Source organism: Neopsephotus bourkii, unplaced genomic scaffold (assembly GCF_033783945.1).
Source record: "Neopsephotus bourkii isolate Nb327-2 ecotype Australia unplaced genomic scaffold, CSIRO-AGI_Nbou_v1 NB_1053, whole genome shotgun sequence".
Classification (NCBI taxonomy): domain Eukaryota; kingdom Metazoa; phylum Chordata; class Aves; order Psittaciformes; family Psittacidae; genus Neopsephotus; species Neopsephotus bourkii.
The window spans coordinates 1,288,066-1,312,700 of NW_026901542.1; the positions used below are offsets into that span (position 1 = coordinate 1,288,066).

The 24,635-nt window shown below is 38.0% G+C and overlaps 1 protein-coding gene across 1 annotated transcript in view; it reads left to right on the plus strand.

Annotated features, from left to right (window-relative positions):
- Positions 1-24,635, plus strand: part of CNTN1 (contactin 1) — a 239,509-nt gene that overhangs the window by 135,735 nt on the left and 79,139 nt on the right. The window contains exon 4 of the mRNA XM_061361173.1: positions 13,198-13,327. Within this exon, the coding sequence (XP_061217157.1) occupies positions 13,216-13,327 (112 nt within the window). The 5' untranslated portion in view covers positions 13,198-13,215. The remainder of the gene's footprint in view (positions 1-13,197; positions 13,328-24,635) is intronic.

The window sequence follows — 24,635 nt, forward strand, 5'->3', positions numbered from 1 at the left end:
AGTGTGTCAAGAGTGTTTTTACATTTACTTCCAAAACCCAAATATTATCAAGCTGAACAGGTCAAAAACCTTGTGTGAAATGTAATTTCCTTTTCCATGTCCTTCCTTTGGTGTTATTAGATGGGAAAGACCCGAGACTTCAGAGCTTTGGTTGTAGCATGCAGTTTGATGCCTGCCTGGTAACACAAATGTCAATAAAGTTCTGAAAGGGAATACATCAGAAAGGAAGCTTCCTGTCTCAGAATAATCCTAAAATATAATCTAAAAAAGAGACTCTTTAAAGCATCTTCTTGAATTGAAGGAAATTTTTACAATGCATGCTGTAAGAGGCTTCCACCTGAGTGTGCTTTTAAGATCTATCCTGAGTCTGCTGGTAATTAGGAAGAGCAGGGGGTTATATACCACACAGACAATGAAAAAAGAAATCTGCAAAATTGCGAATGAGAAGTTTGTGATTTAAGTATTGAATCACCCTTTTGAACCATCTTCAAGATACATGATAATTTTTGAATACAAAGTTATAAAAAAAATCTTTAAAATATATACAGATTTTAGTCAAATCCATTATTTGATTATTTCTTTTTTTTTTCACAAGAGCAGGCAGTCACTTCCACAGAACCCTTCTTAGCATTTAAAAGAGTTGATTACTTGATGTGATGCCAATGTGAAGTTGGAACTTGATGATCTTAAGGTCCTTTCCAACCCTAACTATTCTATGATTCTAAGTCTAGTGTTGACACTACCTTGTTTCTGTAGCTTTGATTTGTAAATATATTGCTTTGCTTAGTATTTTGTTTAGTATTAGTACCTGTGGATTGTTATAGTTTTTACATTTTATTTTAACTAAATGAGATAAATTCAATTTATGAGGTGTAGGACGAGCCGCATTTATTGCAGAACATAATGGAGACCCAGACCTCTTGATATTGATCACTTAAGACTATCCCCTGAGCATTTATCTCCTGTAATTGAAATGCATTTCTTTTTCATCATAGATTCACGCTATGCAGGACAAATATCCATTGCTAAATGCAAGCATTTTTATTACAAACACTAATGACGTGTCAGCATACATCTTTAGATGTGCTGCGAAGCATAAAATAGTGGAGGTAACAAAGTATGAGCAATTAATAAAATCGTATGAGCCATTGTATATTATAGACATAGCACCATATTATTTTGTGAATACTAATCTTGTGCATTAGCAACTGCTTTCTTCAATCTGTATACTGCAAAACATGCATCAAGGCAGAGGAAGATCAAGGAAAAAAAATCTGCTTACTCTGTTTTTTCTCCTCAGCCTAATCACCTTTCTTCTGATAAGACATGTGGGCAAGTATAAAGTGTATTCTCCACATAATTTACTGGAAACTATAGCAGTGTGCCTTAATCTCCTCAACTGTAAACTCAAGTGTCAAATATGATATCATAGATAAAGAGAATTTTTTGTTTTGTCTATATCCATAAACCCATCTTGACTATGCTGCAGCAGTTACAGGCAAAGGTGGTTTTGCCTATGGCCAATGGGAGAAACTGAGTATTTGTTCAATTCTTATGTACAACAAATAGGTAAATTAGTATGTATTTTTTATCATTTTATTGCTGATGCTTTGGGCTGTCATTTGATCTTTTCTGCCCACAATAAATGTCCATAGAATTCATCTTATAAATGATTGAGTAGTGTGCTCACACCAAGCAAATATGCACTGTAGTACTACAATACAGGAAAAGGGAGGAAGGAAGTCTCATTGTTAGGGTAGGTCTAAAAGCTGTCTCTGATACACTGTTAGGGGAGATGTTGACTTCTGAAAGTTGACACATGTCTTCTGAAACTCCTAACTATTTATTTCCATAGAAAACCTAACACAACTCTCAAACATTTAGCTTTCAATACTTTTTAATGTCTCTGTATCTGATCTTAGTTCAATTTCCAGTTTAAGAATGTGTAAAGACAGAGTTAAATTTGAAAAGTAACAGCTTGGAAATGCACACATCAAAATGATAGAATTGAAGTTATTTCTGGTTTCCTGGTCCTGATGTCCTAAACCTAAACCATCATATTATTTCTTTTGTTCCACTGTGTTTCTACTTTAATCCTTCAGTCCCCATACGCTATACGCCAGAGGACTGTATGCTCCTGTCATTCCCTATATTGTTTCTGCTTAAGAGTCCAAACAATGATCTGCAAAAGTTTGGATTTCAGATTTTCTGACAGCTCACAAATACTGAAATGTTAGCTCTTCAAAATTCCCAGTACATTTCTGTGATTACTGTTGAAATGAGCCAGGCTGCAGCATTAAAATAAACTACCAAATTGAGCAGTAATGTAAGAACCCATCTCTCAGTTAAGATAATACTGACTTACTGTCAAATTTCTGTATCTTAGAAAAGGAATGTTCGGTTACACAATCATCACAGAAGCTGTGTATGTGTTCTATGTCATTTGTATATTGATACGTATATCAAATATTTTGCAGGCATCGCCCCCATTAGAAGATATTTTTCATATTGTCGGTACTATAATAAGAATTAGAAAATTTTCTTGTCAAAATGAGGGCCCCCCAAAGTTCTCAGAATGTTTCAGAACATAATTAATACTACAGTGCAAGTGTTGTGCATTTAAAAATTGTTTTATTATAATATTTTGAGAAATAGACCAAATGATCAAATTTGTGTTGCCAGAATGATACATTTGACAGATGCATAAGCAGATCATAGATCAGTGGTCAGCAGGTTTTGGTAGGTATAAATAATAGCATCTTTCACACTGCCTTTTTAAATGTAGTAATAAAGCATGCTGGACTGTATTCTCATTCCTGTCAGTACAAAAGCACAAAGATGCCAATGAAAATAAGGTTGATATTTCAATTTCTGATATTGATTACTGTGAGTAACATTTTGTCAGTTCTTCTGTTGTCATTTCAGAGGTTCTTCAGGGAGGTAGTTTTTATTTTATTTTTTTCCCCCAGATATATTGAATGTGAAAGGTGCTCTACATGCCTCTCCAGTTAAATTAGTTCAGTTGAGTATTTGAGGAAATTAGGGAAAGTTGAGCACTTTGGGAAGAGGTCAGGAAAGAAGGAGGAAGGTAAGCATGGTAGAAAGTATGTGTAAAAGTTAATAGATTAAAGCATCTATAATTTATTTTCATTAAAGACATTAATATGTGGATGTTCCAGATTTGTAGCACCTAGGATATCAGAATCATAGAATCATAGAATATATACTGGTTACTTGTCTTTTACTGGGTACAACAGTGTCTGCAGGTGATGATGTGCTTTCTCTTTCCTTACATAATTCATATATTACCCTTCAATTGTGGGGCCAGGCTATGAAAAATCAGAACAGCTAATGTTCCATGAGTACTTGACAGTACAATGTAAATGACCGACCTTGTTTGTTGAGTACTTTTGATCATAAATAACCCCCCAAAAATCTAAATTAATTGGAAAATTAAAATATAATAATTACTTTTTTATCCAACAGCTGGCCATCAAGAATTAAGAAGCATTACTCTTTGGCCAAAGTGTGATACATTTAGGACACAATAGGGGAAAATAGTAATATTTCAGTAGATTTCACAAAGTCTGATCAAGTTTTAGTAAGCAAAGACAATGGATATTGTACCATTTGAACTCTCTTTAGTACTAAAAACAGGAGTAAGAACCCAATGCTACTAGATCCTACATCTGATACTTCTGATTTAGAGATTGTATCAAAACAGGTAGGGTGCAAGCTTTGAAAGGATCGTGTCTTTCAGATATGTATTACTGCAGTTTCATTATGCCTGTTTTGTTAAGAGCTCCTAAACAGGCAAAGCCGCTGTGTTGGAAACCATGGGTTCCTTGGTGTGAATGTTTCCAGGTCCATATCAAAACTGCGTTCAATATAGAATAGCTGTGTAGGACCTGCAAGCAGCTGTGAAACCGAGTCTGTAGGGACTCTTGTTTTATTGCTTGGAAGAACATGAAGTTGCTGCAAGATATTACAGCATTACTTTGAAGTCAACACCTTCTAAATGAGGTTATTTTGATTTGTTGGCTTATCACTATACTGAAATAGCATCTGTTAAAGAATATATTTGGATGTTATATTCAAAAGAATAGTTATCAACTGAAATATTTGTAATTATTTGAAATTAGTCTGTTGGAATGGAGTTACTTACTGATGCAACTTTGATAACTAAAAAGAAATGGCTTTATGGCTGACTTGTCTAAGCTGTATTTATTTACATATCAAAATGTATTTTTTTGTCACAACAGTATAAACTTAGAACAAGAGCTTCAAAACACCTTTTTCTAGGCTTCAGTCCTGCAAAGTGATGAGTGTTTCCTGTGATTTTGCTGTGTGTGTTCATCCTGTACTTAAACAGATCAGTCATTTAGTTGTCACATACCTTTTAGGGGTTTTGTGTAACTTTTTTCTCCTTGATATTTATGAATAAAAAGCAAAGCAGGATGATTTTGGGTGTATAAAATCAAGTGCTTCTCTCTTTTAGCTTTATTTACAGACCTACTAATTCATAGAATCATAGAATGGTTTGGGTTGGAAGAGACCTTAAAGATCATGCAATTCCAACCCCCTGCCATGGGCAGGGACACCTTCCACTAGACCAGGTTCCTCAAAGCTCAATGAAACCTGGCCTTGAACGCTGCCAGGGATGGAGCAGCCACAGCTTCTCTGGGCACCCTGTGCCAGTGCCTCAGCACCCTCACAGGGAACAATTTTCTCCTAATGTCTAATCTGAAACTACCCTCTGTCAGCTTGAAGCTGTAGGTACTGTGTGCCCCTGAGGCTGTACTGGGGTTGATAGAGAATACAAGGTGAAAAGTATCAACTGATAAGTAGCAGGCAATAAACTATGCTTTAAAAAAAAAAAAAAAAAAGTTTTTTGTTTGTTTGCTTGGTTGGTTTGGATTTGTTTGGGTTTTTTTTACATCTGAAGACTACAGAAACAATGCTTTAGTTATAGCTAATGAAACCAAGAGTAACCATCATTAGTCTTTCACAATCTTAAGAATAAAAGTAAGTCTACTTCATAAGTATCCTTGAAAAGCAGTCTTTAAAACACAAAGGCTTTCTGAAATGGTAGATGGCAGCTCAAACCTGTAAGGAATGCCCATGGATCTGACCAATATCTGTTCTGAAATGTGTAAGCCTAAAACCAAAAGGCACAAATAATGTATTATTCCAAAATTCAACAGCAAATTCTAGTAAACATTGAATTGATTTTCCCTTTCTCTCCTTTTTGCAGCTGCTAGTCTGATTCGAGCCGTTTATTCACAGGATGAAAGAGATGTTTTTAAGCATTCTCAACAGTTCCAAGTGATTGATGTAAATTTAAAAAAAAGCTACTCTGATTTAAGGAGAGTTGCTAGGAAACGTGCAGTTTGAAGATGAAATCTCCCACTGAGCTTGTCTTTGGCTGTACAATAGGAAGCATGTTATAGGGCATACTGAGTTACAGATATAATGGACAAAGTGTTAGATTTTTATGTATATAAATACATCTGCTATGAACTGATTGAATACACCATTCATTCCAATATCTTCATTGACTGATGAATACCAAGGCATTACTAAGTTCAAGAATATGTGAAAAAAGGTACAAAATGCCAAAAGTGTGATAAAGATTTTCATATAATCTTTTTGAATTTTTCAAATTATCTTTTTTTTTCATAAATCAATCTATTTAAGATTTAATTTCAAGATTACATACTCACAAGGTAACAGCAATTATACACTTAATTTTACTGGAGAAGTTAATGGGTTTTGTCCCTTGAAAGTTGTTGGCCTAAGTATCAAAAATAAAACCCTCTTTATCATATGAAAGAATGCCCAGTTTTAATTATGGATATTTACTTGTACTCGTGGCTGATTTTTTTTTTTTTTCATGTTGGTTTTAGGCCCTTGGGTGTGTTTGGTTATCTTGGAGTCAAAATTAAATTGATTGGGTTTTAAGACACAAATGGAGGCTACTTGTAAGTGTAGGAACTCTGCTGTTGTGTGTGATGCTCAGCGCTTGGCAGGAGGCTTATTGATTTCTTTTGCTGATTTTTTTTACCAGGCAGTCTTTAAGCAGCAAAGCAGCATGCTTTCAGAAAAGTGTGAGTAATGCCTGTGAGTTATGGCAGCAGTATGTGAGCTTTTTCTTATTTATTACCTTAGAAGAAAGAACAGCCAGTTGCTGATAGAGCAAATGGTGTGAACAGGGACTTGCAGGACTGGCTGCCTGACCCTTTGCTGCTGACATGATGATTAAAGACAGTGTTTAAGTACCACTAAGCAGCACTTCATTATCTGAAGGTATTTCAAAACAAAACTTTTTTGCAGCTCAGTGACTCAAGGAAAGTAACAAAACTGTATTGGGTTTTTGGGATTTGTTGGGCTTACCACAAATTAGAAAATGCCTAATTTTGCTAATAAAATATGTTTATAATAGCAATGCTAAATGACCCTTCATAATAGAGTTGTTGATTAACTGCAAGATGAGATAGATGTGTGACTGCTATAAAATACTTGTAGGGAAAAGAATTAGTGTTGATTAATAATGAATTGATGGGTGAAAATAACAAAGCTAAGCCATCTCATTAGTTACATGAACTATCTGAGAGGACTGAATAACAGAAAGACAAAACAAAGAGTGAAAAAAATGAAAATAGGAAGGATGATGTAGCAGGAAAGCAAGGAAAAGTCCCATAGGGCTTCTTAATTGCCTACAAAAAAAGCCAAAGTGCCTACTGAGCAACTGACTGAAAAAATAACTGACTCTTGAGGTCTGAATTCTTTGATGTATAACTATAAAGGAAGCAGGAGAGTTAAATTCACAGCGTGATTAACTACCTGCATGTTGTCCTACTTGAAGAAATGTTGCATTTGAAAATGGCCACAGAAAGCAAACATCTTGTAATAGTAAGGTTCCCATTCAGATCCCTGATACCTTTTGTATCTTACAGCAATCTTTTGCAAATTTACTTGATGTTTTTCTTTTTTGATATAGGTGCTATGCTTTCTTGCTTTGTAGAATAGGCACTACTGCTTTCAAGTGGAAAAAGCATTTCTCAAAACATGTCTAGAGAAGGAACTTACTGACTTGATGTTTGCTTCTTGGAGAGAAATCACAGCTTTCAAAGAAGGGGGACAGGCAGGGGTCAATAGGTAACTCTGGGCCATAGTATATTGCAGATCATCAGTGTGCCAGGATATTAGTTCTTTTAAGCATACTGACGTGAGAGTTTAAGTGGAAAAGAAGGCACAAAAAGTGTATTTATAAATATTTTTAAAAGAATGGAAGTTTTGTATTGCACTCCAAAGCTAAGGTTTCCCATTGAAACTGGGCCTGTAACAGCCCTAGCATCCTTATCACATCTGAGACATTGGTTCCTCATGTTTCCAAGTCAGTCTTTATTAAGCATCAATACAGAAATATAGAGCCGGTTGAATTGTCCATTAGTGGTAGAATCACTTATTAATTTAGCCTGTCTGAATTTATTGATGATCTGATTCTGGATTTTAGTTATTTGCTTATTATCACCTGTAAGCAATGGAAAAAAAAAAAAGAAATCATTAATTGGGGTGAGGGGTGGGGCAGAATTAGACTGCTTCTTGCTCCAGGTTCAGGGTTGTTATGTTACAGGATGTTGTCCCTCAAAGGGTAAATTCTATTCAAGAATAGTATCCTATTTATGAGCCATCAAATTGATGGGCTTCTTAGTTGGCTTTCATTCATGTGAAACAGAGAGAGTAGCTATATTCTTCAAATATGATCATGTGGAAAATACTAGAAGCATGACTGTTAGTGGAGGACTGTTTGGACCAGTGGGTAATATTGGGAGCAGTGGATTTGAACTTCCATTTCCACTTGAACAGATCTGGGAAAAACAAAGAGCATAATTACAAAATCCACAGATGATCAAAAGGAAATGAAGAGTTCAAAAGACTTTGTGAAGGGAACTGAAGCCACTTTTGGACTCTAAATGCTAGCCAGCTAGCATCTAAAATTTGTAGATGCAGCAGTGCTATAAGAGCAGAGCTGGCTTGGAACTTACAGTCATCCAGACCACTGTAATGAGATAATGGACTTGACTGTCTTACACCTTTCTCGTAATAGGGAAGAGTAGTAAATACTAGTGGCTAAGGTACTAGTTTTGGAAGTAAATAGGGGGATTGTGAGTAATAGTTGAGAAGCTGGACTTTCGAATAAGATGTAGTGCCCTTTCTAATGGCATAGTCTGGCATGAATTAAATGTAGAAAAGGACCATAAATAATATGCAATGTACATCATTATTTTTGCTACATTCAAAAGTTTCTTGGTAGTTCTAAATACTGAGCAACTAATAAGATTTGTGAGAAGTTAGTTGTCATACCAAAAAACGCCAACTCTTTTAAGAAAACCAAGATGACAAGCAATTAGATGTGTACTAAAATCACTAAAAGAGCCTGAAGTAGAAACAAATACAAAACACAGATTAGGTTGAAGTATTGTGTGGCTCCTAAAAGGCTTTGATTATAACTTGCCACTGTGTTAATTTACCAGTGAATTATTGCAATTATATATATATTCATGTTTTGAGAAAGGGTGGAGAACAATAAATTTCTTCTAGATTGTTGTATCTATTTATAGGCTAATCTGGACAGAATCTCTACAAATTCTAAAGCTTGAATATGTATAATTATCATAATATACCAGGAAGTGAGAATCATAACAAGCATCTTGATTTGCCTCTCCTAGCTAAGTGTACCAAACCAGAGCTCTTAAACTTTTTCCTTTGTCCCCTCTCTTCCCATTAAGCATGTGGGGGTCCTGAGAGGAGCCCTGAGATGTCAGGGGCTGATTCAGTGATTACACTGCTTGCACAACGAAAGCCATGGCAAGGGTGTTTCAAGAAAGATCTTTCTGTGGAAAATGCTGATATTTATTGGCAAGAGGTGACTGCTAATCCTCATGCACCTTCCTCTACCTACAGCTCCATCTTCATCATTTTCCCTTACTCCCTGTCTTTCTAAGTGCCCTTTTGGGTTGGTTTATAGCTTCTGCTCTCCCTGCACATCACTTCCGTGTCCCAGATGACATTGCTGTCTTCTGTAATGCTGATTCTGCTTCTTTGCTTCCTCTTCACCTTTTTAATATCCCCCACTGTTGCTCTGCTTTCCCTTGTCTATTCCCACCCCTTCTTGATTTCAAATTTAGTGGATTATATAGTCTATTTGCACTGTTGTTTTATCTGATCTTCATATGATCTTTATTCAGCTGACTTCCATTACCTGCTGTTTCTGATTTCTTTTTGTGTCTACATTATGAATGCTTCATGTCCTTCCAAGATGATGATGTCATCTACATGTTTTGATTAAGTGATGGAAAACACTGCCTATTTTCATAGCTGTAAAATAAGTGTCTTTTTTTCCTCCGTGAAGGCCAAAGTGTGTGGTGAAAACCTGAAAAAAGCCATATAGAATATGGAAGAAAATGCAGACATTTTCCTAAAGTGCATTTTGCGAGATTAGCGATTGGGTAGTATAGAGAGGCAGATCTACCATTGTATCTGGGAACATCTTTCATCCTAACGAAGCATCATGAGACACTGAAAGCCTCTGGAAGTGTTCTGGGAGGTCCCTGTGTTCAAAATTGAACGTGCTTCCTATTCAGCAGCTGATGTCCCAGTTTTCCCCCACCTCCTCTGGGAGGATTGCACTCCAGACACCAGGAGGAGTTGTCTTGAATCTAGCAAGGCAAAGGCCCTGTAGCGGTGACTGGCTCTTTTCGGAAAGTGAACAGTCGAAAGGGACCTAAATGTGCTAATGAGCATTAGATCGTAATTAAACTTGACACAGTTGCAGTTAAATGCCTGCTCATTTTATTACATATTTTAAAAAGGTCTTACTCATGTGCTAAATTATGATGCTTTGTTCTGAGGAAGGTGTACTGTGTAGACTAAAAGGAGTGTGCCCAGGCTTGGAGTCACCCTGCTTTTAGAGGGAAGAAAAGCAAGTCGTACTAATGTCTATCCTTTTGTTCAGGAATTATTTTTACTTAGGCAGCAATATCCTCACTCTGTGAAGAAAAAAGCTTGAGAGCTGTAAAAGCAAAAGAGGCAGCAGATAATGCCACATCAGAGCTGCGGCTCACAGTGGTGCCTCCGGCGCGAGTGCTGCTGCTTCAAACATGCCGAGACTCCTTCTTGGGCAGCTGGGTAGTAACATCATGTACAGCCATACCACTTCAGACACACAGGCAGTAACCTGCATGCTGTCTCATCACATAAGCAGGCAGCTCTGCCAAAATTCAACAGAACAATGTGAAACAGCCTCACTTCCCATCCACAAGCGGAGATAAATCAGGAGGGATGGATGTGCTATATATACACAGAGCCCACTCAGCCGAAACAAGTGAGAGCAAGGGAAGGATTTTATCCTAGCAGGGTGGATATTTTTGTATCTGAATAAAATGTGGTATTTATAGAATTTACTGACACAATTTTTATTTACTGTAATTTGAACTGGTGTTAAAACCATTTTTTTTCTGAGCCAGCACAAGGGGATATTTGGAGAGCTAGAGGACATTGTCACTTTTCAAAAGTGAACCTGAATTCTGCAAAAGAGAGGGAGGAGAGATCTTCTGTCTGTGCCTGTAACGTCAGAGGGAGACCACAGGTTTACTCTGAACAGTTTCGTCTGTCAATGCACTCGAGCACACTTATTATCACCATGAGTTACTGTGTAATTACTGCTGTTCCCAACAGAGTTCCTGTTTCATTGCTGTTTAATTATGTGCATTATTGCAGCCTAACTATGCAATTCAACTCATGTCACTTGGAAATAAATGTTCCAGGCGAGGCATTGTCAGAATACAAGAAGTTCAGTAGCCAGGGTATGGCTGCTGGGAAAGTATACAAAGCAATTTGTTGTTCTAAACTACCACAGTCTTTTGGAGGAATCCTATAGACACAGTAGTTCATACGTTTGTTCTTTAAGGTGGGTGCCTGAAATAGTTGTGAATATCCTTCCTCTGACAGAGTATGAAAAAACTTTAGTGCCAGCAGAAACAGGAGAGTAAAGCTGTTTAGGAAAATCTTCCCCTGGATCCAGCTACAGTAAGCACATGCACTCATTGCCAGCTTAAGGGCCTTTATTTTCCAGGGAATATTTCTAAATAAATCTCAGTTCTGGATATCACTGTTTAGTTCTTGTCTGTGTTTTGCTGAGCACTGTTTTCTTAGAACAGCCATGGTTTTAGGGTCATGACAACTAATACAGTTTTGACCTTTTTGTTAAAGATCTTATGTGCTAAAGAAAGGAAAAAAGTGAGGTGCAACAACTGTAATTTCTGAGCTGAAATACTCTTGTGATATTTCTTGCCATTTTCCTACAATATGAATTTTAAAAAAGACCCCATGAAGCTCTCTTCTGAAGAAAGCTCACTCTTCGAGGCATGCTCAAATCAACATCTTCTCAGCATTATTCTGAGAAAGAGGGGACAAATGTAAGCCCTGATGGCCAAGGCATTTTCTTAGATACCTCAAGGAGATATGAGACTTGCACTAGGACAGGCCTGTCCAGCAGGACCTCAAACCAAAGGCTCGCTGTTAATCAGAGCATTATTTATCATGAGCATACTTAGGGAGACAGGTATGTACATGTGTTTTGAAATTCAAAACTGCCTTTTCCTTGGTGTTGGAAGTGGAAAACAAGGCAGTTTTAAAACAAAATCTTAAACATTTGAAAAAAAAAATAAGAAAAAAAAAGATCAATCAGTTAAAAATTCTCACTTGGAAAGGGCAAGAGTCTCAGTAAGTGGTAGAAGCCGTGATCAGAATAATTGGTGCTTGGCATGGGAAGCTGGACAATGGTAGCATCATGATTACACCCTGCAAAAAGTCACAATGCAATATTAGCATGCAACATGTCCTAAGATGCATGTTACTGAAGGCTATTCAAGTATGTATAAGCATATTTTATAGTGAAACAGTAACAAAATGAATATACTGAGAGGAATGGATGTTATCAGCGTGTGCCTGAGATACAACAATATTCTGTCAGTGATTAGCTGAAAGCCTCGCTTTGTGTGAAGACTGTAACTTAACCAGTGCTACAGCAGAACTAATCAAGAGAACAAGTATGAACAAGATGTGATGGATGTAAAGGATGCACTTACATATTCACGGCAAGAAATCCCTTACACAAAAAGGAGAATTGCACACTGCAAACATGATGATGCATTGCCCTAAAGAAAAAGAAAATGGGTACCAGCCAGAAAAAAGAGCTAGCAAAATATCCTGATTGAAAGAAGTTGTGAATGCTCCATCCCTGGTCATCTTCAAGGCCAGGCTGGACAGAGCCTTGGATGACATGGTTTGGTGTGAGGTGTCCCTGCCCATGGCAGGGGGGTTGGAACTAGAGGATCTTAAGGTCCTTTCCAACCCTAACTATTCTATGATTCTATGATTCTATGAAATAAAAGATGTTACAAAAGTAAATTGTCCTAAAATCTTAGAATATCCACAAGAAGCTGCATGTTTCTTTAGCTTGGTTTTAAGATATATAGAGGCAGAGTTTCTCCCTTAAGGAAAAGAGAAAACTTCAAATATGAGATGGCAATAATGATTATATTCAACATTTAAAAGAAAACTCATAAAATTTAATACTTTCTTTCCAAAGGATCAAGAATTGTATGTTGAAAGATTAAAAGGAACTATGTATTAGACAGAATACATGAATCCTGAGAGATTAATGTACTCCATCTGCACTGTAATTTTCTTTTTAGAAACTTTGAAATCATTAATTGCAATGTAATAATTACTGAAATGAAGTAGGATAGGATCTGGACTTTCCTTATTTTATTGCAAACTATGTAATATTTTAACATTTGTAATAATACAAAATGTGCATAGAGAGAGGATCTAGTTTAGGAAGTTGGGTTTAGGAATGTGAGTCTAAAAGAGGATATTCAGTATTAACATTTACCATATTAATTACTATCACCGGAAAATCTGAGTACTCTTTAAGCAGTGTGCTCTCTGAATGAAAGAGATCATTAATTTGATCCAGGAAATTTGAAAATGCATTTATTATTCAAAAGACTCTATCCTATATTAACTCTTAAGTATTCAGTTTAGACAGATAATCTGGCAAGTGAAATGTGATATGAGATAAAGCCTTATGCCAGAATTATTCACTCCTTTTTCTTTCTCTGTGTTCAGGTATTTTTAGCTCTCTGAATGATGGTATTGCAAGGCACAATTCCTTTTGAGGTAATAGCTTTTCAGAAGATAACCATGTGGTTCTTCATCTATCACCTTATTACACCCGGTTTCGTCTTCTGCCTGACAGGTAAGATGACCTCCCATGTTAATTCATTTAACTTACTGTTGTCAGTTTTATGCATTTCAAGGTAAATTATGGTGTTTGCATGGCTTTCATTTATTTGTGCAGATACAATGAATTACTAAATGTGACTGATGAAACTATAAGGAAGCATACTTACTAGAATGGGCACCATAATTAAAAGCTTGCAAAAAGATCTGGACTTTAAATTTGTTTTTGTCTATTCTAATTTGGTGTATGGAATTAATTCTTTCTCTATATTATGAAAAATGTATCAACCATCTATTTTTACACAGGTGATCAACATGACCAGAAGAATGGAAATATGCCCATAATACACTAAACATAAAATTCTATAATATAGACACTATCTAAAATTCATAAAACCTATAAAATTCCACCAGCAGAATATAGTGGTGGTTTTCACAGTACAGTGGGGCACTGCTGAATATATTGACTCTAAATTACAAACTGTAAACTCTTTCATAAATTGGGATGGGGCCATAAATATTAAAACATTCAGGAGTCATGTTTCTAATGTGAAAGTACAAAGATTTTTGCAACTGAAATTTTGGATCAGTTCTAAGAAAGAGAATGAGCTCTTTCTAAAGTTAAAATTCAGGGTTAAAATCTAGTTTCTATTCCAGCTGTTCCAAACAACTTTGAGATTTATAAAGCTTCTTTCAGACTTCCATGCCAATTTAAATGATGCTGAGTGTTAGTTGCTGTGATGAATTGGATTGCCATCATAAGCAGAGCTCTTCTCAAGAAAGAAAACATTTTGCTTATGTATAGACTACATGAACTGAGATCAGAAAATTTAAAAAGCAGAATAATTAAATTGTGCATATACTGAATATTGACTGAGGTTTGAAGAGCACAGATATTGTGTACTAATGTTTTGGTTATTTTTAAGGTAGCCTTTAGATCCTTCCTTACTCTGAGGGGGAAGTTACAAAACTAGTTCTACTGTGTTTCATAAAACATTATTGTGTTCTGGGGAGTTCTTTGTGTAATTGATGAGTTCCTATCTGAAGTGAGCTATTCATATGCTTGCTTAATCTAGCCTACCATTTCAGGCATTGCCTCAGTTTCACTATGATGAGCCTGTATTGCTTGTGTTATTGAGTCAAAAAAAGGAACATGTTGGTCCGTAGCTCACAGGAATGTTTTCTGTATTAGTGAGAATGCTGCTTTGTTTTATAAAGAGTTTGTACACTGCTCTTTACCCCATGTCTGAGTTTGCTGAAGGATATACCAATGCCTAGAAAAAAAACCAAGACCTTTAAAATGTTGCGATCTCATGCTTGTAATGTATTTATTACGTGTTTCAAGGGCTTTTTCTTTTTTTGAGACTTGAGGGTTGCTGATAACACCAATATTAAAACTTACCACTTTAATTCAACACCGTGCTTTCCCTAGGGGAATAAAAAAGGGGCTGTCAAATACCATCAGTAATGTTACACATGTGATTTTGCACTGGCCATGTTGACATTAAAAAAAAATAATCAGCTGCAGTAGCCAAAAAAGTTCTGGACATTGGTGGGTAAAATAGTTGAGTAGATCACTGAAAACAAATGTTCAGTTAATATCTTCATGGGCAGGACCAGATGATTAATGCTACTATTTGTGTATTATGCACATTGAAGTTGTGCCCAGAAACCAGAAATCTTGGCACCATAATGCACCTCCTAGCAGTGCCTTAGAATGACATGGGAAGATTGTGTTCTGTGAGGGTCACAAGTGACATAGGAAGAATGAAGATGGCTATGATGATATGTCATGTGGTTTGAGTATGCGTTGATGTATTCATAGCAGTGTTCATTTGATCTCTCACTTAACTGTACTTGGCTGTGTTACATTGTGCAAGAAGAATAGGAGCCTTTGGTGTGAAGGGTTTTGAACAGGGGCAGGTTATATTAGTACTGTTGCCCATTCAAAGAAAATTGCTAGTGTATCTTCTGGTGTGAAGTACATACGTGCTTGCATTTTTCATCAAAAGCCAAAGATAACACTAACTCTGAAGATATGGCACCATCATCCAATACAGAAGAGTGGAAGTGTTATACAGTCAGAGCAAGTTTGTTATTTTCAGTGTATTATCGCAAGGCTGAGTAGCGCAAACACTCTTTGCTCTTGGACCTGCTCTGCTTTGTATAAATAATTAAATATCCATTTTCGTTTAGAGAGAGTCTGTTTCTGTTTATGGCACCCATCTGGATTATATAAATCTGATTTTGCAGTTTTTGTTCTGCCTCAGCACTTGAATCTTGCTGGAGGGTTTCTCATTTCAAGTGAGTGCTAGAGCTGCTGGCAGTTAGTCTTAGCAAATTTTCCTTTTGAATGTATTTCTTGGCAATTAAAATGTCATGGGATCCAGATAAATACACAGCTGCAGTAACCAAGATGAAATACAAGGGGGTTGCTTGGAAGTGTTCACAGTATGGTTAAAAAGTGAAAGATACTGTAGAGAAGGAAGGAGCACAATTAGAGTGATCGTGTCAAGTTCTAGGATGTGTTCTTTCACATGATACTATCAAGAGAAATACTGGCAGTGTCAACAGTATAGAGTGTGGGAATTAGGGATAGATCATGAGTTCTCATTTCAGTAACAAAACACACCAAGCACCAGAGTGAAAAGTCAAGTTAGCTGTGAGCAGATGTTGAAAGCAGAATATGAAAAAGTTGCTTTAGTGCTTTTTGACAAAAGATGGGATTTATTTGGAAGTATATTTGGCTCACCTTGCCTCCTGTAGTGCTTGACCCACAGTTCTAGGTGATTCTACCCTGTAAGTTGCCTTTGGCCAAAGTGATCTGTGACTCTGAAGCCACCAGTCAAGCTTTTTGCAATCCATGGCTCCTAAACAGACTTCCTATATTAAGTGTCCTGGAGCCAAGAAACTGATAGCTTCTAGGATCAATGTCCTTTGATATGTATCAACACGTAGTCCATCCCAAGTTCAAAGATATCAGCCAAAACCCCTGAAAGTATTCAGAATTCATGTATTTGAGCATCAAGTGCTTTCAGACTTACTGGCTAAAAGTATTTGGGAAACAAGGAGCTAGAAACCTGAAAAACTGAAGCTACACTGACTGGAGATGTGCAGAATATGGCCCAAAAGGCTGACAGGTATACTGACACTGTCTAAGGGATTTTTTCAAACTGATCTCTTTTCCTGCTGTAGGAAATTTAAAAAGATTTTTTTTCCCAAACTGAAATACACATTTTTAATTTTGTTTTGAAATTTGGAGTTGCCTTGGAATAAACCCCCTGACTTTGAGCCAGTTTTTCTTTGTGATAATCAAAGGCAGAATTTGAGAACTGTTGCAATGATCAGCCACTTCTCGTCAGTGGAGAATGTGCACATACTTGACTGAAGGGAAGCAAATAATTCATGTATCATTGCATCAGTGGTTTAGGCAGAGATAATCTGCAATGAGACAGGAGCAATGTTTTGTTTCCAGGTAAATTAGTGCTTGAAATGTAGTCTTGCAGTATAAATTGATGAAAAAGCCATAAGTAATTTGGCCTTTCGCTCACTGATAGAACAGACAGTTATAATAAGGGTTGCTTTTTGGAGTGCACTCTGAGTAGTGCAAATGAGAGAAGTAAACCACTCTTTAGGGAGCACTGTGGTGATTTCAGTCCTCTGCCAAAAAAGTTATTTCATGCCTATTACTGGTAATATTTGACTCTTCTCCTCTTTCCCCTGACATATGGGCTCTCTCCAACATACTTCTGAGTTGCCTTTGACTTCCCGTTAAATTCATATCTTGTTGCTAATTTTGAATTGTAAACTTTTCCTTTTTCTAGTACATCCAAAGTGAACCAAAGAGTATCTTCACCTGATATAATAACGTTGCACCAAAAGGAGTCTTTTGCAGCAATAGGCTTGTTTTGTTTCTTCCTTCTAAAGAGCAATTAAAAGCTGCAAAGGCCCTATATTTTATGTGCTTAGTGAATACTTGGTTACATTTGGCTGTAAGAGGAATCAGTATCAAAAAATGTTACTGTATTCCTCTGATACTTTATTTCTGATCTAACTGTTCTACTTCTTACCTTGGGATTTCATAGCGTAGAGCCAGGCAGTACCTGAGTTTGGGTCAGATCAGACCTCAAAAGCAGCTTGTCACTCTAGTGACAATAGTCACAGTATTCTGGGTTGGGCAAATGAGGTAATGATCCATGGGTATGAACGTCAAAAGCACGTCTGTGCACAATGTTGTGTTTTCAAAAATCACTAGAATCCCAATCTTCCATGAAAGCTGGCAAAGCAAGAAAAGCAGTAAGACAGAGGGCCCCTCAATGCAGGGCAGTTATTTCGATGTGTCCATGAGGATGCTATTAGTCAGCATGCTGAATTGATGGTATTTCTTATGCACTTGGAAGGCTGGTGTGGGGAGAATGTGTACAATTGCACGTTCACCTTCCTCCCTAATGTGATGGGCATTGGCTTTCCCATGAGATCAAAAAGTTAGACTTTTAAGTCACTTTTGAAGTAACACTTAAGTTTGTAAGGAAGAATAATCTAAATGGTTTAAGTATCTAAAAGGTAAATATGAATACATTTAAAAGTACTATAATTGGTATTGGCTGGCATTGCTTTAGCAGTCTGAGAAGACAAGCAAACTGTACTCTTCCATTCTTAGGCGTAAGTGGAGAAACTAACTCTGCCAAGAGTTGGAGCTTTTCCTACTTGATACTTGCTGCAAAAGAGAAACTAAGTAATTAACAACATGGCTCTTTGAGGACTTCACTGACACATATGGGATAGGAGTACTTCTGCTCTTTTTAGTCCAGAAAAGTAGAAGCAGCCCTCCCAAATACAATGTAGCCCTTTCATATAATATGAAGTGGGACTGCTGGAGTGTTTACTTTTTCTGTTTAAGTGCTGACTGGTTCTTGGAAATTGATGTCTCTTTAGCATCTCGGTGGCATAAATCAATGCCTTTTCTACAGCAGGATGATGGACTCTTCTTTATAGACCATGATATGCTACATCATGAGTTTTGTGGACAGCAACATGTTACTGCGTCAGCACATAAGCTTCCCAGGAATGCCAGCTGCAGCTTTTCCCTCTTGATTATGAGAGGAGTAAAAAAAATGCAACCCCAAACCTTTAATTATATAGTTTGGATTTTCCCTGGAACAGTAGGTTCAAGAACACATTTTATGAACTGTGGGCCAAAATCTACACTATTTAAAGCTTTTTACGACAACATATGGCATTACTTACAATTGCTAAAGAGAGATGCACATTTTCTTCTAAAATACGAAGTGGATTAATATACTTAATACCTGTTTACCTTGTCTGCCATGTCCCTCCTTAGGTGTCAGAAGACCATTTCATGCTACTGCAGTGTCTGACATTTGTAAATAAATAATTCTAATGTGTTTTGCCATCATAATGCTCAGAAACATGAAGTGTCATGTTTGCCTTCCTGCGAGCCCAGTAGAGATATTTCGGCTTATTCTCAGACCATCTTGTTTCTGAGCATGAGCTTCTCACATACTAGTAGGTCATAATTTCTGTGACATACTGAAAACAGTGCAAGAGCTACTTCTAAATATCAAATGATTTCTAGTCTTGAGATGCTGATACGGTACCTGACAAGTTAGTGGTAGTTAAGATAATGAATGAGTCAATGGCTCTCTTCTTCAGCATCTATTAGCATTCAAGGTTAATCTAGCCATGTGCTGTGTCAACAGAACTTTGTCCCTCTCTCATGTGAAAATTTGTAACAGGATACAACACTGTCAGGCAGATCAATACTGAGAAGAGTGATACCAAGTGACTGTCTCACACAGCCACATTCAGCAGTGTTAAATGCTAGGGAAATACAGAGGTGTACAGCAAGCAGCAACAGAAAGGGAAGGTTCATTGCAAAAATAAAGATGCTAATTAAAATATTTGTATATCAGTGCACAGTGAGAATGACACAATCTTCAAGTTTTCCACCCATTTTAGCTTCTTACTGATAATTGACCTTTGGAAAAATTTTCACTGTGATTTTCTCTCAATATTTATGCCACAGTTTGTGGTGTTTTGAGAATCAAGTTGATTCCTATTCAGCAGAGGGCTTGGACATGTGATTAGCATTTCACTTATAGGTAAGTGTGTTGATTTGGATCAATTTATGTGCTTAAATTTTGTGATGGATCAGGTTCCTGAAAAAAATATGAGAGGTCCTTAATGCTTGTCGCAGGGATGATAGAGTGCAGGTCCACCATTCAGTCTTCTCCTCAGATTCTCAGTCTTCTCGTAACTGTCTCAGAACTCGTAAACTGTCTTCCACTTCACACATAGCCATTTATCATAACTGATGTCATATTAAATCAGAGAACTACATTCGGCTTCATAAATGGATTTAGGAAAGCTCTCCAGACTTTACATCCCATGACATCAGATATCTGAAGAGACGGTAGTTTTACCCCCAGGATCTTCATTGATTAAACCTACACTAAAAGATATATTATGTATAAAATCATAGAATAGTTAGGGTTGGAAAGGACCTTAAGATCATCTAGTTCCAAACCCCCTGCCATGGGCAGGGACACCTCACACTAGACCATGTCACCCAAGGTTCTGCCAAGCCTGGCCTTGAACACCGCCAGGGATGGAGCATTTACAGCTTCCCTGGGCAACACATTCCAGTGCCTCACCACCCTCACAGTAAAGAACTTCTTCCTTATATCCAATCTAAACTTACCCTGTTTAAGTTTTAACCCATTACCCCTTGTCCTGTCACAACAGTCCCTAATGAAGAGTCCCTCCCTAGCATCCCTATAGGCCCCCTTCAGATACCGGAAGGCTGCTAGGAGGTCTCCACGCAGCCTTCTCTTCTCCAGGCTGAACAGCCCCAACTTTCTCAGCCTGTCTTCATATGGGAGGTACTCCAGTCCCCTGATCATTCTCATGTCCCTCCTCTGGACTTGTTCCAACAGCTCCATGTCCTTTTTACGTTGAGGACACCAGAACTGCACGCACTACTCCAAGTGAGGTCTCATGAGAGCAGAATAAAGGGGCAGGATCACCTCCTTTGACCTGCTGGTCACGCTCCTTTTGGTGCAGCCCAGGATACGGTTGGCTTTCTGGGCTGTGAGCACACACTGAAGCTGGCTCATGTTCATTTTCTCATCAACAAACACCCCCAAGTCCTTCTGCACAGGGCTGCTCTGAATCTCTTCTTTGCCCAACCTGTAGGTGTGCCTGGGATTGCTCCGACCCAGGTGTAGGACCTTGCACTGGGCATGGTTAAACTTCATGAAGTTGCCATCAGCCCACCTCGCAAGCGTGTCAAGGTCCCTCTGGATGGCATTCCTTCCCTCCAGCGTATCAACTGAACCACACAGCTTGGTGTCATCGGCAAACTTGCTGAGGGCGCACTCAATCCCACTGTCCATGTCACCAGCAAAGATGTTGAACAAGACCGATCCCAGCACCGATCCCTGAGGGACACCACTCGTTACTGGTCTCCAGCTGGACATTGAGCCATTGACCACAACTCTTTGTGTGCGGCCATCCAGCCAGTTCTTTATCCACCAAGTGGTCCATCCATCAAATTGATGTCTCTCCAATTTAGAGACAAGGATGTCGTGTGGGACAGTGTCGAATGCTTTACACAAGTCCAGGTAGATGACATCAACTGCTTTACCGCTGTCCATCAGTTCTGTATCCCCATCATAGAAGGCCACCAAATTGGTCAGGCAGGATTTCCCCTTAGTGAAGCCATGCTGGCTGTCACCAAGCACCTTGTTGTTTTTCATGTGCCTTAGCATGCCTTCCAGGAGAATCTGCTCCAAGATTTTGCCAGGCACAGAGGTGAGACTGACTGGTCTGTAATTCCCTGGGTCATCCATTTTCCCCTTCTTGAAAATGGGGGTTATATTTCCCTTTTTCCAGTTGTCGGGAACTTCACCTGACTGCCATGATTTTTCAAATATGATGGCCAGTGGCTTAGCAACTTCATTTGCCAGCTCCTTCAGGACCCGCAGATGGATTTCATCAGGTCCCATGGACTTGTGCACGTTCAGGTTTTTAAGATGGTCTCGAACCAGATCCTCTCCTACAGTGGGCCCAAGGTCTTCATTCTCACAGTCCCTGCGTCTGCCTTCCAAGACTTGGGTGGTGCGGTCAGAGCCTTTGCCAGTGAAGACCGAGGTAAAGAAGTCATTCAGAACCTCAGCCTTCTCCAAATCCAGGGTAGCCAGTTCTCCTGAGCTTCCTGAGGGGGCCTACATTGTCCCTAGTCTGTTTTTTATTTGCTATGTACCTGTAGAATCCCTTCCTGTTATCCTTAATATCCCTAGCCAAGTTTAATTCTAACTGGGCCTTAGCTTTCCTAACCTGGTCCCTAGCTTCCCAGACAACATCCCTGTACTCTTCCCAGGCCTCCTGTCCTTGCTTCCACCTTTTATAAGCCTCTTTTTTCCCTCAAAGTTTCCTTATCAGCTCCTTATCCATCCAAGGAGGTCTCCTGGCCCTCCTGCTGAACTTCCTTCTAGTTGGGATGCAACACAACTGAGCTTGTAGCAGGTGATCCTTGAGTATCAACCAAGAGTCAAGAGCCCCCCTGCCCTCTAGGGCTATATCCCATGGAACCTTACTAAGCAGGTTCCTGAAGAGGCCAAAGTCTGCTCTCTTGAAGTCCAGGGCTTGCTACATGTTCTTCTCACTGTCCTAAGGATCTCAAATTCAACCATCTCATGATCGCTGCAATAGATCGAAACGCAGTATCTGTGGTGTCAGTAAATGATATGTAGCAGTATTGAATTAAAACAAAACAAACAAACAAACAAAAAAAAAAAAACACCAACAAAAATTTGTGGAAAGTTTTGAAAAGGAACTGATGAGTTAGCTGATATGGTGGAAATTATGTTCCTATATGCTTAATAAAATCACTATTTCAATACTTTTCTCCATAAGGTTCATGGAGAAAAAGGTATATTGCTATAACATCCACTAGATGATATTAAAATCTGGCTAAGGAACAGGTACAATGTTACCTTTGACATATGAGGGTGAAAGGACAATAGTACCCTTCATGCTTGACCTTCTCCTTGTTCTTCGGGTGTTTGAGCCCTGCAGACCAAGTCAGAAGCAGAAAGTGCAGGTACACTTCTGTTGCTGCACTGGAGTGGATTAATAATTTCCTTAGGGCAAAGCCTGTTTTCTTAGTAGTGCCTGACCATGTGCTCTCTGGCCTTTTGCAGAGGTTTCTAGATGCTGCTGCAAAATAAGTAAAACCAAGCCTATAATAATAGGTCCCTCATCAGGTGTAGGATTAAGCTGTTCCATTCTTCCTGAAGCTTAGCAGTTGAGGACAGGGGGACATAAATTACTGTTACTGTTCCTGTTGTTGATAATGAGGGTGTTATAGCTACCTCAGAAGGTTCAGCTTCAGGAGGAGGCTTTGATTCTGATTTCATTCCCAGGAGGAGGCTTTAGCTAGCGGGCTCAGCTGAGAGACTCCAGGTCATGTTGCACAGGTACGGGCAAGTAAATCCATACTCACTTATGGGAAGATTTGTCACACTTTATTTTAACCATCTAAATGTAAGGTATGTGATACAGCTGTCTCCATGGTTGATGAAGAGCGAATGGGATGTCCAGATTACTTGGTGGAAATGCTTGTCTGATCCCTCGAAAGAAAGCCGTATAAGTAGTTTGGGCAAAATCCTACACTTTATGTCAAGAGTCTTACTTCAAATTTATCACAGTAGACTAGAAAGTAGTCATAGTAGAAAGAAGAAAGAAGGAGTTACTATTTTTGTCACAGATTCATTTATTGAACTCCTCTCTGTCATTTCATTAAGGTTTGACATACTGCAGTACTGCAAAATCTAATTATCTGTAAGACAAACCTTTAAGAGCATTTTGTGTTCCGTGATTTGCCACACACAAAACAACCCCTAAAAATATCCACAGTATGTTTGCACATCTCTGTAACTGAGAATGAGTAAGACAAAAATAAACAATTAGGTTTTATTTAACTTTCTATCTTGGAAAAATAACCTCAAGAACTGTTACTTTTCTCCTCTGTACTAAAACCAATAAATCACAGTAATTTTTAATAATCTACATACTTTTAACTTCCCTTTCTTGTTCTAATCACACACAGAGCAGTGCCCACAATTATAAGCAGCTTCACTTCATGACGTTATCCTTCATCTATGAGTAAAATCGATTTTCAAAATTAATTAGATGCATGTAAGGTCTGAATTAGATAATAGTAGAATAAATTGACTTGTCTGAAAGTGATCTGGATGACTGGTATTAAAAGAAGCAGACCAACACTGCTGTCTCTCAACAGAGGAATTTTTTTGCTCAGCGCTATAACCCACTGAAATTGATGTTTTGAGTTCAGTATCTTATGCTGTCTGTGGTAATAACAGGTTGGTATGTCTGCTTAATACTATAGGATGTAAATATTATATTTATGTTTATGACTTCCATTGCATATGAAGAGCAAGATGATTGGCTATGCGCAAATGCCCTTGGTGCAGTTTTTTCCTCATTATTTCTTACTAATACAAGGAAAGAACCAAGAGGCCAGTAAACTCAGATCTAATGTGAGACCTTTTATTAAAATTAGAAAGTTCAGTAAAAAGCTCCGAATGCTGAAGATCTTTAGACATTAAAATTTAGATGTTAAAAAGAAAACTCTTGTAAAGGGAATCATTGTTAGACATTGAAACAGATTTGCTAAAATAAATTATGAAGTTTTACTTATTGAAGGGGTTTTCGAATCAGTCAGAAAGACACTTTTTTGAGATGATTCGATGTGGTAGATCTAGTAGGATCTACTAAGATTAGGTAGAGAGAATTACCAGGTAGTCAGTCACTCTTTTTTAGTGAATTTTACTAGTAAGAAACTCATCAGGTCATTTGCTGTACTTAAAATCAATTAAATCAAAAGGAATTTAAATCAGAAGTGAAAAAATGGAAGGCACATTGCCCTGAATATTAGGAGTACAGGTCTTAGGCTGGGACCTGGATATGAAAAGTCTAGATAATTAGCAATCTGACAAAAACATGTTGTCACAATGGTGATAATGCCAAAACAAACAAAAAAAGCAGTGGGTAAAGAATTTTCTGAACAACTAATAAAATCAGATAAAAAAAAACACCTGTTTGCTCAGAACAGGGTTTTTTAAGCATTGTTTAGCTGGGCTCAATAGGAAAGAAGTTGGGAAGAGTGAAGAAGCTGAGGTCTGCTTGTGTATGTTTGTGTGCAGGTGAGCCCTGTTCACCCTTTCCTAGGTAGTGAATTAATAGAATTTTCTTCACTTTTCCCCTAAGACTGTCCACAT